Below are 17,034 nucleotides of genomic sequence, written 5' to 3' on the forward strand. Positions count from 1 at the left end.
CGATGTAGCTCAGTGCAAAGTTCCCAGGTTCAAATTCCAGCACTGCTACTACTGCTGTTGATGATGATGATGACAAAAAATGATGAAAAAATGAAGGCCAGCCTGGACTACATGGTTCAAGCTAACCTTGACTACATAACTAGATCCCATCTCAAAAAATAAAAATAAAGGGCCAAGGATTTAGCTCAGTAGCACAAGTGCTTGCCTGGCAAGCATGAGATCATGAGCTCAATTCCCTGGTACCAAAAAATAAATACATAAATAAAATAAAAAGAGCCTAGGGTGTCTCTTACCTGCCTAGCATACATGAGGCCCTGAATTCAATCCCTAATGCCAGGGAAAGAAAAAATTATTTTTATTTTATAGGAACTGGAATGACCCCATGATCATCTAACTGGTGTACTATTCAGAATGAGCATTCACACCAGACAGAACTGAATTAAAATTCAGATTTTAGATCAAACATGGTGGTGCATACTGTAAGACCACCACTCAGGAAGCTAAAGCAGGAGGCTAGCCTGGGCTGCACAGCAACTTCCAGACCAGACTGAGTTACACAGAAGGCCCTGTCTCAAAAAAACAGCATAGCTTGTACCATTTTACAGCTGTAATCTTAATTACTCCACCTCTCTGGTCCTAGTTCTTTAATGCATGAACAGCATGTATATCATAGCCAAGCTACATAGCTACTGAAACTATAATGATTAAGTAACATTACCTACTGTTTAACTCTCCAGTGTTAACACCTTGCCCTTTGTAAATATTGCTGTTTATTTAACTGTCTCTCTTTCTGAAGGGGTGGGTGATGGAAAGTAGAGCACTGGGTACTGAACCCAGGGCCTCACAGATGCTAGACAAGAGCTCTATCAGGAGCTTCAGCCCAGCCTTCACCTAACTTCTTTCAAGTCTGAAGTTATAAATCCCAATTAATTCATAGGAAAATATCATTTTTACATTCAGCTTATTTCCCAATGTTACAGGAAACCATACACTACTAACTGGAAAAACAGTCCACCACTTGCTTCTTTTTCTAACAGAAAATACTTTTCCTATAATAAATTCTCAAAAATCCTAATGTCTCTTATATCAAAGCTGGACAAGAGGATGAATCTTCACTTGTCTTTGCAGTATAGAAATAGAAATTCCCACACTGTGTAGGAAACTATGCCCAAGGGATTTCTAAGCTTCTTTTCATTTCAAAGTCTTTTTGATTCTAAGAAAACACTTATTCAAGCTGAGCATGGTGGCACATGTCTGTAATCCTAGCACTTGAGAGGCTGAGGCAGGAGGACTGCCAATGAGTTCAAGGTCAGCTTCAACTACACAGCAAGACCCTGTTTCAAGCAACAACAACAACAAAAAGCTTATTTAATGTTGTAAACAAGCATTTCTTAGAAAAATGCATTTCTTGAAAGACTGTACAAATTACCTGATCAATGACAAATGGTATCTTATTCACATTTGGTTCACCTATGGAGAAAAAAGTTTATGCTTCAAGTGATCTATATTTGAACAATCCTATTAAACAATAAAACAAAAAAGTATGCTAATACTTATGCTCTAAAGACATTACATCTATAATGCCGAAAATATTCTAAAAGAATTTTTATTCATAGGCTGGGGATTTAGCTCAGTGGCATAAGTGCCTGCCTTGTAAGCGCGCAGTTGTGAGTTCGATCCCCAGTACCAATAAAAAAAAATTTTAATGATTAAATTAAACTTGAAGGACTCTCATTTTAAATACTAGTCAAGAGAATAAAAGATATACAAAACCTAGTGATACCTGCTAAGGAAATGTGCACTAAAAACTATTGATGAGACTTATCTACAGACTAATATTATCAGGATACTCTTCTTCAAAATGAAAATAAAAAATAAAAGCAGACACACACATAAAATGTCATGATGAGATAGTGAGTCTTAAATACTAAACAAAAGAGAAATTGAGAAACTTTTATAGACACATACAGTACTCTGATTCCTTTGACTCCTTTCTAAAATAAGATTTTTTTTGCAATGAGGCCAGAGCAGGTTACTAAATTATTGGCTGGACAGTAACAAAGATATTCACTACAGAAACACTAACTCCCCATTATTATAATGAATTACCAAAACAGTAGGCATTCAATAAATTACAGAATGAGTAAAATAGTGTAGAAATAAATTTATAAAATTCCACTTAAAGTAAGCTAATGCAGAAAATAGAACATTTCACACTCTTCTATAGAATAAAATACAGAAACTTTCAGTTTAACTAGGTTGGGACATTAACTAGAAAGAGCTATCTATTACTGTAAACTAAATGCCCTGTTTCCCCATCATCAAATCTGATAAAATTCAACAGGAAAACCCCCATCACATCTATCCAAATACTAATAATTAAAACTCAATAGAGCTAAAACATCAGTGAGATTAGAGCACAATACAGTACTTTAATATCAAATCCGGTTTTGCGCTACTTCGTGGAGTCTACAGTCTCAAGTTTTTATTCGCGTTTAAAATAAAATCTATTTTTATCCAGCCACTAACTTCTAGGATTAATCTGGAAACAATTACATGCAGCAGCAACACAAAGGTCAGATAGCACTTACACTGATCAAATAAACGAACTGTAACTTGGTTTCACAAGGAAAACTTGGGGCAGTTACTAAGGCCCCAGCGGCCTTGTCCGGTAAAGTCTCCACCCAAGAAAAAAGCAAAAATAAGCACCTACAGGAGAAGATTTGACAATGCCAAAGATACCCCAAGAGTTCATCCCTGGTATGCTCTCCCTTTCCCCCTAATTTCACCGCCTCAAGGACAACTAAACCCTCACATTCCCAGCTCGCCCGCAACTCGCCAGCATTCGCCTTCTTTACTAAAATCTGGGTCCGTCTTCGCCACATCCTCTAGTTCCCACCGAGCTCTAACTCCAGGCCCGCAGGTGTCCACTGCGCCTATCATCTGGAGGAGTATTAGTCCTCTTAATCCGAAGTCATTTTCCGCAGCCGATCTGCCCTCCGCCCCTTCAACTCCGGTCCCGTCACTCCGACTCTTCTCCCAGAATACTCCCCAAGTCGCCGATCTCGGGTTGGCCCCTTTTTTCTCTCACCGGGCAACTCCAGCTCTGCTCGCCCAGCCAGGCCTACAGCCCCCTCCCCAGGTTCCCTCTTCCGCGAGTCTCGCGGCACTGGCCCCCTCCCCCAACTCCGCCCCTCTTTCCCCTCCCCCAGAAAGGCCCCCTCACCTGAACACCGGTGCAGTCCCCAAAACTGAAAGGTTCTGGCGACCGCCAGCCTCCCAGGCTTGGTCCCCGCTGAGCTCCCGACGCCCCTAGGAAAAGTAAACGCCACCACCCTCCACTCTTCCCACCCCAGGCCAGGCCGTCACCGTAGCCACCGCCAATACCCCAGCCGCCATGTTGAAGTCCTACTTCCCTCCACCTTCCCCTCGCCACTCCGCCCCCTTGACGTCTGGCGTCATGGCACCGCCCCACCCGCCTGGACCAATGGGAGGAACCGGTGGTGACGTAACTAATCCAGTTCCTGAAATCGAGCAACTCCTGACACCTGGGAGCGTTGCGATTGGAATTGAACCCTCCTGAGCTGGGGTTAGGAAGAAAGGATAGGGTCGCCGAAAGGAAGACTTAAGGTCAGAGGTGAAAGCGAAGCGGAGAACCCAAGAGCCTTGACCGTCGAAGCGCTGCACAAAGACAGCAGTGAGTCCCACTTGGAAATTAAGACGTGTATTTTCTGTTCCTGGGTCAGCAACCTGCTACAAATAATACACTCTCTAGGCTTCACTTTCCCTGTTTATAAATGAATAAATTTTCTAAAATGATTTCTTCTAAATCTCTGTAGTTTTGACATTCAGTCGGGTTTAAATCAGATTATCCAATCCCAGGCCTTCACTACCTTCTGTGTTTATTGGTTGTATGCAGGAATTGGATGTATGGAGGATTTGTAATTAAAAGAATCTTTGTTCTCTAAAATTCCTAAACAAGGGCAAGAGGTGTAGATCGGTGGAGAACACTTGCCTTGGGTGGATGAGGCCCTGAATTCAATTCCAGGCCTAATCAATGGGAAAAATAAAAGCATAAACAGTTAATTCTAGTAAAAATCAGTAATCATGGTCTAACAGGTACTATAGGGAGAATGCTAGGCAAGGTGACCACCACTGAGGTACTCCCCCAACTGAAATCTATTGCTTTGGAAAATTTTACTTCTACATAAATATGTAGCTCTCCATTACCTGCTGAACAAAGTAGGCAAATAATCTAGAATTGGCAATTTGTTGTTTTGTGCTGAATTTAGCCTCCTTAATGAAAGCTGCTGTGAGAGTTAAAGCTGCCACATCCTTCCAAAAACAAATATTATCTATATGCTACTCAGATTCTGGAGAGAAGTAAGACTGGAAAAATAAACATGCGAGTATACACATATTTACATAACCAGAATAGAGACGTAATTTCACCAAAAAATTAAATTACAAGCACTAAAAATGGGGACTGGAGATTATATATAAACTCTACATTGTGTATAAGACTGATACTTAAAAACAGAAGCAGAGACGGATTATAGCTGGCATGGCAAACATGAGGTTGTGAGTTCAATTCCTGGTACAAAAAAAAAGCAGAAGCAATGGATGAGGCTAGGGGATGAACTGAGCTAAAATATAGGACAAAGATTCAACTAGATTTAGAGACTCTTAACATTGGAAGGGAAGTAGTGAATTATTGTATGTCTTCTTTACAGATAAGATTTAATGTTACCATGACAAAAGAGATCTTTTATAAACAGAAACAAGAATGACCTGGAATCAAGGATATAACTCAGGGGTACTTCCTGTGTTTAGCCAAGAGGAGTAAATTTAGTTGGCCAAACTAAGATTAAGAAAATGACAAAGTCCCTTGCTTGTTTGCTTTTGCTATCTTCTCCCTCCATGAACTGTATCTTCTCTGTGATGCCCCTCTGCCAAGCCACCCTGCCTTGGAGCCAGCCAATTATGAACTGGATGCTGATGTTCTGGCCTTCCCAGTGAAGTGTGTGAGATTCTCCAAATGTATTCTTCTGAGCTTCTGGAGAGATATGGGCCTTATCTTTCTTGCCATCCATGGGACAGTGGGCAGGTTCTTGGTGTCCTGAACAAAGAATTGAGCAAGACACACAGAAAAGGCAACAAAAGTGTAGGCATAAAAAAGTTATCACTGGAGGGCCTGGGGATTTAGCTCAGCGGGACAAGCACCTGCCTGGCAAGCATGAGTTTGATCCTCGGTACCAAAAAAAGGTTATCACTAGGGCAAGTGCCAGAACTGGACAAGTTTATTCATTCAAGCTAACAAGATAAGATTTCAATGTTGCACTTAGCTGGATGCTAGAAAAACTTCAGACTGTTGCCACAGAGATTAGGAGAAATGTAAAGATTATAAAAGCAGATTGTACCAAAGAAAACCTGGAAGGCTTAGTAATTGAGGACTTAGAACTGGTGTTGACTATTTGGGGGGAGAGTGACCCCAGAACCTGGCCTGAGGGTATTAGCTTAGCAGAGCAATGTTGCTTTCATTGACTCAAGAAATAGAAAATAACTGTGGTAATTCTTGACCCTGCACTTGCCAGGCAAGTGCCTACTGCTGAGCTAACCACCACCCCTAGAATTGACTTTCTTACTCAGGAAAGAAGATAATATTCCTATAATGATTGTTAGATAAGATATTTTTTTAAGCACACAGACTGTATGGTGTTTCTATTTTATGTAGAAAAAGTAAGATTTTTATTTCTGAATGTCTTGCTGAATTAAAAGCATTACATATTCACAATAAAAGTTTAAACTGTACCACTGTAGAAAAATTATTTTGTCTTTTCTTCTCTTTGAAATAAAATGAATTTGGGGAAAAAACAAAAAAGAATAATTTGAAAGAATAGACACAAAAAATATGAATTTCTTAAAATCTCCAAAAGTGGAGATAGTATTGAGCATGCTGGTGCACACCTATAATCCCAGCACTTGAGAGGCTGAAGCAGGAGGATTGTTGCAAGGTTGAGACCATCCTGGGCTACAAAGTGAGCTCAAGGCCAGCCTGAACTACATAGTGAGAGTCTCTCAAAATGACAAAAAAGAAAAATGAACAAGCCTCTTTTCCTCCCTTAAACTGCAAGCAGTCATCCACCCACACCATCTCCAAGCCTTCCTGTTGGCACAGGCTACAAAGTGAGGACTCTGGCCCTCTGCTGAGTCACCTAGTTAAGCTTCTAAATTTCCCAATCCTCAAGTTGAAACAATGTATCAACCATTAGAACAGTTTCCTATATCTTTAAAATTATAGGTGGCCCATGGTGACACACACCTGTGATCCCAGAACTGTGGAAGCTGAGGCAGGAGGATTGCTGGAAGTTTGAGGCCAACCTGGGATACATAGTGAATTCAAGGCCTGCTTCAAAAAAAATTCCAAGTAGCTGTACTTTTTAATTGTATGACAACATAGTATGATTTATTAAATGAGCTTCCTATTTTTTGGAAAATTAAAATAAAAGGATGTCAGAATTTTCAGAGAGGTATCAAATACGAGCTTGGGAATCAGGGAAACAGTAACAAGTCCTCATGTGTACTCCTTACATGAATGGGCTTTCACTCATTCATTCAATAAATATTTAGCATTTATTCGCAGTACTGGGGATACAGCAGCATCTAAAACAAACTAAAAATATACTGTGAGAATGTGTTCTCATGGTGCTCACATTGTAAAAACGTGCTAGTGAGTGCTAAGAAGAATAAAGCAAGGAAAGGGTGTAGAAGTATTCATAGTTGAGCCAGGTATGGTGGCGGTTGTCTAATTGCAGTTGTCTGGGAGACAAGGGAGATTGCAACCTCAAGCCCAATTGATCAGTTTAGAAAGACCCTATCTCAAAACAAAAGGGCTGGGAATGCAGCTCAGTGCAAAAGCCCCAGTAACATCAAAAAACTATTTGTAATTGAAGTTTAGAAAATGACAAGAGAAAGCTTCACTCAAAAGTTAATATCTGAGTAAAAACCTGAAAGATGTAAAGAATATACCCAGGTAGGTATCTAGGAGAAAAAAAGAATCCAGGCCGAAAGAACAAGGATAAAGATCTGGACTGGAAACTCACTTCCTGTGTTCTGGGAACCGGAGCAGCCACTCCGGCTGGAACACAGTGAGCAAGAGCAAAGTAACAGGAGAGGAAGTCAGGAGAACCGGGTGCTAAATCTCATACAATTGTAGGTCACTTTAAGGATTTCAACTTTTTTTTTTTTTTTGTCTTTTTCTTTTTGTATCAGTACCAGGGATCAAACCGCACACTTGTAAGGCAGGCACTTATGCTGAGCTAAATCCCCAGCCCCAAGGATTTCAACTTTTATTCTGTGATCTAAAAGCCTACGGGAGATAGAGGGTCTTTTGTCTTTGATGTTTGGTTTTGAGCAATTTTTTTGTTGGTTTTTTTAAAATTTTATTTACAGAAAGACTAAACACAGAAAATAGGTAGAAATAATACATACGTTCAGAGAAAAAAATAAACAGTAAGAAATCACTAGTTGATATTTACATATTGTCGTTTTACAAATAGTTGTTCAACATACAAAAATGGAACACGTAAAGTGGGAATTCAAAAAGCGAGGCTGCAAACAGTTCTGTTCAACTGTCCAACAAAAACATGGTAACAGGTTGTCAGTACTATACACTTAAACATACATGCAGTTATCCGTATCTTCATTTATATTTAGATTAAACAAACTAAAGCAGGTTAAAATCATTCTGAACAAAGAATAATAGAATTGCTGAATTTCACAACATGACACTCTATGATCAGCACTGGGTACTATAGTGTGTTTTTTTTAAATTTAATTTAAAGACTAAACAAAACAGAAAACAGGTAGAAATAATATAATACATAATTTCAAAAGAAAAAATAAACAGTAAGAAATCACTAGTTGATGATTACAGATTGTCTTCTTACAAATAGTTATTCAAGATACTAAAGTGGAGCATATAAAGTGGGGACTCAAACAGTGAGATTGCAACCGGTTCTGTTCAACTATTCAACAAAAACTTAGAAATATGGTTATCAATCTTATACATTTAAACATACATGCAGTTGTCTATATATTCAATTATGTTGAGTTTAAATAAACCCAAACAGGCTGATATCACTCGGAACAAAGAATAATACTATTGCTGGGTTTCACCTTATGACACTCCAGGATCAGCACTGGGTATTTTAGTGTCTCTTTTTCTTCAAAGTATCTGTCATTTCATCATATGTCATAAGATCAGTTCTCATAAACTGTTTATAGGTTCTACACATGTATGAGTCTTAACATGTATTTCTATCCTTTCTATATTAGAGGGAGAAACAAAACAAAGCAAGGCAAAACAAAACATATTCCTATAAACACATGAAATGAAATAAACATATAAGACCGTTGTACAAAGAATTCTACCATGGTTCCTGTGTTGTCTCTTGTTATCTCCAATAGAATTGGCTATTTCATCAGACATAGTATAATTGAATATATCAGTACATAACAGTATTAATAAAAACAAAACTTTGTATATAGTATAGAACTTCAAAAATCAGCAGTTATCAAACCAGAATGTGTATTGTAGAGTCTTGTCATCTTCAGTGTAGTTGCCTATGCTCTCAGACTTGATACTATCAATCATATCAGTTTTGAATAAAATCTTCTCTGCCTCATTTCTGTTATGCTCTTTTCTGCCACCAGTTTTCTGCTTATCCTCTTCATTCTGTTTTCTGCTCCATTCATTGAGGCCTCTCTGCCATGTTCCTGGAATCCCTAGTACTTTTCTCTCTCTCCAGAATGCCCTGCAGTATTCTCTGTAGATATGGATTGATGGTTGTGAATTTCCCAAATCCCTCTTTGTCTTGGAAGCATCTTGTTCCTCCATTAATTTCTAGAGACAGTTTAGCAGGATATATCAATCTGGGGTGGAGGTTATCTTCTTTCAGGGCTTGGAATATTCTGCTCCAGCCTCTTCTTGACTTGATGGTTTGTGTCAAGAAGTCTGCCATTATTCTGATGAGCCTTCCTCTGTAGGTAATATGTTTCTTGTCTCTAACAGCTTTTTTTTTTTTTTTTTGGCTTTTTCCTTTTTATCGGTACCAGGGATCGAACTCACGACTGCCTGCTTGCAAGGCAGGCGCTTTTGCCGCTGAGCTAAATCCCCAGCCCCCTCTAACAGCTTTTAATATTCTGTTCTTATATTGAATTTCTGGGATCTTGATTATTATATGCCTGGGTGTAGCTCGGTTTTGGTTATAGGTGGCTGGAGTTCTATATGCCTCATATATCAGAATATCATTTCCTTTTCCTATGTTTGGGAAGTTTTCCTTAATTATTTCTATGAATAACCTTTGTAATTCCGTTGTTTGTATCCCAGCTTCTTCATTCACATTTTTTATTCTTAAGTTATAGATCCTCTTGTTGTCTTTTAGCCTTTGTATTGTTACTGCTTGTTTCCTTGTTATTTTTTAAAAGTTTTTCCCTTTCATAGTCCCACATTGCAAAATTGTCCTGCAGTTTGGATAATCTATCCTTAGTTTCTTTCAAGCTGATTTGCTATCTTTCCATAGAGTTTTTAATTTCTTGGTGATCTCTTTGAATCTGCTTCATGTATTCTATATTCTTTTTACATTCTTCACCAAATGGTTCTCTCTTTGAGTTCCTCCCTTCTTCCATCTGTGTCTGCTTTAGGGGTGCTTAGTATCTCTTTTTTAATCTTCTTATATCATGCTTTATTTGGCTAAATATTTCACTTTTGAACTCATCTATGAGGTCCCGAATATATCTCTTTATGTCCACTGACGCTGTGTCTGATATGGCAAATTTGCTGTTCTCATTCTCCTTTGTGTTTACCTGTCCTGGGTCAATGTTCTCAGGGTTGGGGCCTGGGGACTTTTTGTTGTTGCTTCCTCTTCCCATCTTTTTTGCTTCTTCCAGGAGGCCCCAGTTTCTTTCTTTGTTGGTTACAATTCTTCTGAAGTGCACTGGCTAGATGACCCTTCCCACTGCAGTGTGCTAGTGAGTTGCAGACAGGGACAGCATATGCTGGCCCCTCCCCTCCGGATCAGTCAAGCTGCTGTGGCCTGTACTACTATATTACTTTGCACCACCTCTCCTCCAGACCAGCCAAACCTCCAAGGCCCCAGTGGGCCAGTGTGATTAGTGTGAGCCACCACTGTAGGGACTTGACCTCAGATAACCTATTGGGTCTCAGCCAGGTCACATGACCCAGATCTAGCTCACTCGACCAATCCCATTCAGGAACAATTGACTGAAATCACTGCTGCCCCTTGTACTTGCCAGTCCTGCCCAGTCCCAGAATGTCATTTGCCGGAGCCCCCCTATTTATGGAATGGCTCCACTCTTGTCACTCACCACAGGTCAGTGTAGGCACCCTGCCAACTCAGCCCTCTATTGGGCTCACTGATCCCCCGAACTCAGTGTGACTGCACCTCCAGTGAGTCGAAGTAGCAGCACCTCAGATGGTTCGTCAAGTCATGGCAGGACCTCGGCCAGTTGTGGCGGGACCTTGGATGGTCAGCAGGTCATCTTAATTTCTTCTTGGGACAAGAGAATTCATCTCCCTCTATTTGGGGCTCCCCACTCTGTATTATGTTGAATTCTAAGTTGACTATCTCAAGGAATCTCTGTAGTCAGTTGTTATCTATCCGCCATCTTTGTTCCTCTGTTGGTTTGTTTATGTTTCTTTGTTTTATGTTGTTTTTTGAGATAGGGGTTTGCTCCATAGTTCAGGTGTCCTTGAACTTGTGGCAATTCTCCTGCCTCAGCCTCCTAAGTACTAGAATTATAACCATAAGCACTAGCTGCAATTTCTTTTGAGGGGGGAGGTTGAGACAGGGTTTTGCTATCAAATCAGGCTGGCCTCAAACTCACTATGTATCCTAGGCTGGTGAACTCAAGACATTTCTGCCTCAGCCTTCCTGAGTGCTGGAATGTGCCCCACCACACCTAGAGTTACTATAGTTGAGTTTTGAGCAGAGGAAGGACATAATCCAAATTTTAAACCAAATTACTATAGATATGAGCATAAGCAAAAAAAGAAAATGGGTGGAAGAGGTTGTTGCTGCAACTGAGGCCAAGAGATGACAGTACTATAAACCAGAGTGATGGCAGTGAAAGTGACCAGAAAGTGGTGTTTTAAAAATAAGCCATAAATAAATAAATATAAAAATAGGGTCATAAGAGTTTGCTCACAAATTGGAGCTCTAACTTTCTTCCTTTATCAAAGTTGTTTAGACTATTCTGAGTCCTTTGTATTTCTATATAAATGTAAGAATCAAAATTTATTTTTTATGAAAAATGACATTGGCATTTTGATAAGGGGTTGTGTTTTCTGACCTTTATTATTTTCTTCTGTTTGTTTTTTGTTTTATTCTTTTATTTCAATTTCCTAAGGAAAATATGAGGATATGTCATAACTTCCTTCTTTTCTTATAAACACACTTGGTGTTAAAAAAAAAAAAAAAGAATTTGCTCACAGCGTGAGTATGAGGGAGAGGAACCAAGGATAATTTTCAGGCTTTTTTTCCATATAGGGGTTGAACTTAGGCATTCACACTGAATTCTATATATAGGCCTCCTTATTTATTTTGGAACAGTCTCACTAAACTGATCAGGTTTGAACTTGTGATCCTACTGCCTAAGCTTCCCAGAATGCTAGGATTACAAACATTTACCACCATGTTGGCTTGATACTCAGACTTTTTGTGTCTGGGTTTTTTTTTTAATGCTTTTTAGTGAGGGGTTGACCCCAGAGCTTCACTCATACTATATCACTTACCCTGAACTCACTCTGAGCTACACTGTCAGCCCTTGTTTATGTTTTATTTTGAGACAGAATCTCACTAACTCACCCAGCCTCATGTGGAACTTGCAATCCTCCTATCTCAGCCTCCCGAGTAGGAGTGATTTCTAGTATGTGTGTTAACACCCTTGAGGTGAGAAATAAATATTCAGTTTTTTTTTTAAGAGGGGGATCTTGGGAATTGAATCCAGGTCCTTGGCAGTGAGAGAAATACACAATCTTATAGGTTGCTGATGGCAGTATAAATTGGCATACTGAAGTAAAAAGTAAGATGCAACACGATGATGCAGAACATTTTCATTTTTGCAGAAAGAAAATATGAGTGCAGATATCATATAGATATATGTATGTATAATATGTATGTATGCATAGAAAAATGACTGAGAGATTATGCAGCAGGTTTTCAAGACTTGCTGGAGTACGGTGTGCAGCAGGACCTGGGACTAAAGAATGAGAGGAAGTAGCAACCAAGTAGGAGATGCAGCCACTGCTAGAAAATGTCACAAAAAATGACCTTGGTTCTGCATTCCTGTCACCTCCAAGCCTAACCCTACACCTCCCATTGGCTGAATCAGCTAATAGGCATGCATCCAGATGTAAAGGAGCTAGGAGATGTTTTCAAAAGAGCAGAGAATGGGTCTAAGAACAAAGGTACCGTGACCAGTCTCTAAAATATTACTGGAATCACAGACTCAATAATTGTAGAACTAAATATGAAAAATGAGAAAAAGTTGGAGCTTAGCTCAGTGTGGAATGTATGCCTAGCATGCATTGGCTTCCAGGTTCAACCACCAGTACTAAAAAAATAAAAATGAGAGAAAACAAGCCAGGCATCCACTCCTGGATGTGCATAGTAATGCACATCTGTAATCCCAGAACACTGAGAAACTGAAGCGAAAGCATGGCAAATTTGAACCCAGCCTGGGTAACTTAGCAACTTAATGAGAACTTGTCTCAAAATAAAAGATAAGAGCTGTCAATGTAGCTCAGTGTGAAGATGCTAGGGTCAATCATTCTTACTACACAAAAGAAAAAAAGAGCAAGAGAAAACCTACTTTAAAACATAAGGGGGCAGAATATAAAAGGAATTAAAATATTGTTATGGGTTATTTCTACATGTTCCCCCAAAGCCTCATCTACTCATAGCTGTGGCTTTTGGGAGGTCACTGGATCATGGATGTATTTAGATTAATCACAAATAATGCAAAAAAATAGAAATAAAGTGATCACATTTTTAAGGGTGTGTCATAACTGGGTTAGTCCACTGATTGGTTTAGCATGGTTCTGGATGTGGGTAATGAGAAGTCCCATTAACCAATAGATGCACAGCCAGCATGGACTAAAAAGGGAAAGGTGGAAGTTCAAGGTGTTGCTTTCTGTCTGCCATGAACCATTCCTCCTCTGTAATGCCTCTGTTGTGTCCCTCCTGCCTTGCAGCCAACTGACTAGGACCAAACCTCTGCAAACTGTGAGCAAAAATAAACTTTCTCTGGCAGAGTAAGGGCTGGGCGGGTCTGGGGTGCCTGCATCCGCCTCCCTATGTGTCTGGAGGACTGTGGATTTCTCAGCAAGCAGGCGAGCATCACCAGTTCCATAGGCCCGCTGCCTGCGGTAAGTGCCCAGAGCACTGTGCCCAAAGCCCAGACTGTTCGGGACCCTCCAGGCTTCCAGGTGCAGTGAAGTGGCTAAGTGGGTCTGAGGCGCCGACATCCGCCTCCCCATTCCCGCTGCGCTCGGAGAATTGCGGAGTTTCCATGTGTTTGTGGGATTTTTGCAGTATCTTTTATCATTAATTTCTAATTTCAAAGCACTATGATCTGATAACATGCAAGGGATGATTCACAGACTGAAAGTTAAAGGATGGAAAACAATACTTCACGCAACAGGAATCCAAAAAAAAAGCAGGAGTAGCCATTCTGTTTGCAGACAACGTGAACTTTATTTTTTTTTTTTTTTTTTTTTTGTCTTTTTCATTTTTATCTGTACCGGGGATCGAGCTCACGACCGCCTGCTTGCAAGGCAGGTGCTTATGCCACTGAGCTAAATCCCCAGCCCCGACAACGTGAACTTTAAACCAACAATGATCATAAAGGACAAAGAAGGTCACTACATACTTGTTAGGGGAAAACTCCAAGAGGAAGAGATAACTATCTTAAATATATATGCACCAAACTCCAGAGCACCCAGTTATATAAAACAACTATTAACAGAAATAAAACTCAAATTATCAGTAACACAATTGTAACAAGAGATCTTAACACGGCTTTGACACCAAGGGACAGATCAACCAGACAGAAAATGAGCAAAGAAATAACAGAACTGAATCACACCTCTAAACAAATGGACTTGATAGACGTATACAGAATGTTCCACCCAACAACATCAGAATACACATTCTTCTCAGCAGTACATGGGTTGTTCTCTAAAATAGACCATATATTAGCTCACAGAACATATTTAAACAAATGCAAAGGAGTTGAAATCATCCCTTGCATGTTATCATATCATAGCGCTTTGAAATTAGAAATTAATGATAAAAGATACTGCAAAAATCCCACAAACACATGGAAACGGAATAACACACTATTGAGTAATCAGTGGGTCACAGAGGAAATTAAAGAAGAAATTAAACAACACCTAAAAGAAAATGAAAATACAGACACAACTTACTGGAATCTCTGGGATGCAATGAAAGCCATCCTCAGAGGAAAATTTATTACACTTAGTTCCCACATCAGGAAAATAGAACAAATACAAATAAATAACCTGACGCTACACCTCAAACAGCTAGAAAAAGAAGAGCAAGTCAAGCCCAAAGCCAAAAGAAAGGAGGAATTTATAAAAATTAGAGCAGAAATCAATGCAATAGAGACTAAGAAAACAATCCAAAGAATCAATGAATCAAAGAGTTGGTTCTTTGAAAGAATAAATAAAATCAATAAGCCCCTAGCCAACCTTATTTTAAAAAAGGGAAGAAAAAGCTCAAATTCATGCAATAAGAAATGAAAAAGGTGAAATCACTACAGACTCTACAGAAATACAGAAGATCATCAACACCTCTTTAGAAAACCTCTACTCTCAAAGGTTTGATAACACAGAAGAAATAGACAGATTCCTAGAAACATATAAAGTACCAAAGCTAGATCAAGAGGATGTAAAACTGCTGAATAACCCAATCTCTATTAATGAAATTGAAAATGTAATTAAATCCTTACCTGCAAAGAAGAGCCCAGGCCCAGATGGATTCACTGCAGAATTCTACAAGAAATACAAAGAAGACCTATTGCCGACACTCCTCAAACTATTCAATGAAATTGAAAGGGAAGCAATCCTTTGTAAGTCATTCCTGGAAGCAAGTATTACTCTAGTACCAAAACCTAAGAAAGACCCAACTAAAAAAGAGAACTATAGACCAATGTCCCTAATGAACACAGATGCAAAAATCCTCAATAAAATATTGGCAAACAGCATGCAGCAAATCATCAAGAAGATTATACACCATGACCAAGTGGGATTCATCCCAGGCATGCAGGGATGGTTCAACATACATAAATCAATAAATGTAATCCACCGTATCAATAAAGCCAAAAGTAAGAATCACATGATCATTTCTATAGATGCAGAAAAAGCCTTTGATAAGGTCCAACATTCATTCATGATAAGAACTTTACAGAAAATTGGAATAGATGGTCTTTACCTCAATAGAATAAAGACCATTTATGACAAACCAACAGCCAGCATCATACTAAATGGTCAAAAATTGAAAGCCTTTACTTTAAAATCAGGCACAAGATAAGGATGTTCTTTATCACCACTCCTATTTAATATAGTACTAGAAGTACTAGCCAGAGCAATTAGACAAGAGAGAGAAATAAAAGGGGTAAAGATAGGAAAAGAAGAAGTTAAATTATCATTGTTTTCAGGTAACATGATACTCTACATAGAAGACCCCCTAAACTCCATTGAAAGACTCTTAGATATAATAAATAAATTCAGTAATGTAGCTGGATAAAAAAGCAATACTCAGAAATCAATAGCATTCCTATACACTATCAAGAAAATCACATAGAGGGAAATAAGGGGAACCACACTCTTCACACTAGTAAGCAAAAAAAAAAAAAAGAAATATTTAGGAATTACTCTTACAAAAAAAAGCGAAATACATATACAGGGAAAATTATAATACACTGAAAAAAGAAATTGAAGATAATCTCCGAAAATGGAAAGACATCCCATGTTCATGGATAGGAAGAACAAACATTGTGAAAATGGCCATTCTCCCAAAACTGTTATACAGATTCAATGCAATCCCAATAAAAATACCATCAACATACTTTATAAATCTAGAGAAATCACTCCTAAAATTCATCTGGAACCAGAAGAAACCTAGAATAGCAAAGGCAATTCTAGCCAGCAAAGGCAAGGCAAGAGGCATCACATTCCCTGACTTGAAGTTATACTACAAAGCAACAGTAGTAAAATCAACATGGTACTGGAATCAACACAGAGCCAAAGATCAATGGAATAGATTAGAAGATACAACCACAACTACAAACACACTCAACCACCTTATCTTTGATAAAGGAGCCAAGCAGGTTCACTGGAAGAACGATAGTCTCTTTAATAAATGGTGTTGGAAAAACTGGCTCTCCATTTGCCGAAAACTAAAGCTAGACTCATGCCTATCACCATGTAGTAAATTAAAATCTAAATGGATCAAAGATCTGAATATTAAAACAGAAACACTAAATCTATTGGAAGACAAGTTGGGTAGAAACCTTGAAGACATAGGGATAGGTAGAGAATTCATGAACAGGACTCAAACCCCCCCGGGAAGTACTTCCCAGAATCAATAACTGGGACCACCTCTTATTAAAAAGTTTCTGCATGTCAAAAGAAATCTCCAGCATAGTGAAAAGAAAACCCACAAACTGGGAAAAGATCTTAGTGAACTCCCCCTCAGACAAGGGACTTTTGTCTAAAACATATGAAGAATTTTAAAAACTCAGACCCCCAAAATTCAAAGATCCAATCCAAAAATGGGCATCTGAAATGAATACACAATTCTCAGATGAAGAAATACAAATAGCAAATAAATACATGAAAAAATGTTCATCATCATTGGTCATTAGAGAAATGCAAATTAAAACCACACTGAGATTCCATCTCACTCCTGAAAGAATGGCCAGGATCAA

At 38.9% G+C, this 17,034-nt stretch overlaps 1 protein-coding gene across 6 annotated transcripts in view; it reads right to left on the reverse strand.

Annotated features, from left to right (window-relative positions):
* Ubap1 (ubiquitin associated protein 1) overlaps nucleotides 1-3,428 on the reverse strand; it is a 49,483-nt gene extending 46,055 nt beyond the window's left edge. For 2 of the 6 annotated variants that reach the window (XM_013153493.3, XM_063226372.1), the window contains exons 1-2: nucleotides 3,227-3,420; nucleotides 1,430-1,470 (exon numbers count right to left, since the gene is read on the reverse strand). Coding sequence is in view for 1 of the 6 variants with exons in the window: in XM_063226378.1 (XP_063082448.1) it covers nucleotides 2,840-2,885 (46 nt within the window). In the remaining 5 variants the exon portion in view is untranslated. Of the gene's footprint in view, nucleotides 1-1,429; nucleotides 1,471-2,839; nucleotides 3,087-3,226 lie in introns of those variants that run through there. The other 4 variants (XM_023565494.2, XM_005004058.4, XM_063226384.1 and 1 more) reach the window with 3 other exon arrangements.
* Between the last annotated feature and the right edge of the window lie 13,606 nt (nucleotides 3,429-17,034).

This window comes from Cavia porcellus, unplaced genomic scaffold (genome assembly GCF_034190915.1).
Source record: "Cavia porcellus strain 051 isolate PalLab524CR breed Dunkin Hartley unplaced genomic scaffold, mCavPor4.1 scaffold_1, whole genome shotgun sequence".
NCBI classification, from domain to species: Eukaryota; Metazoa; Chordata; class Mammalia; order Rodentia; family Caviidae; genus Cavia; species Cavia porcellus.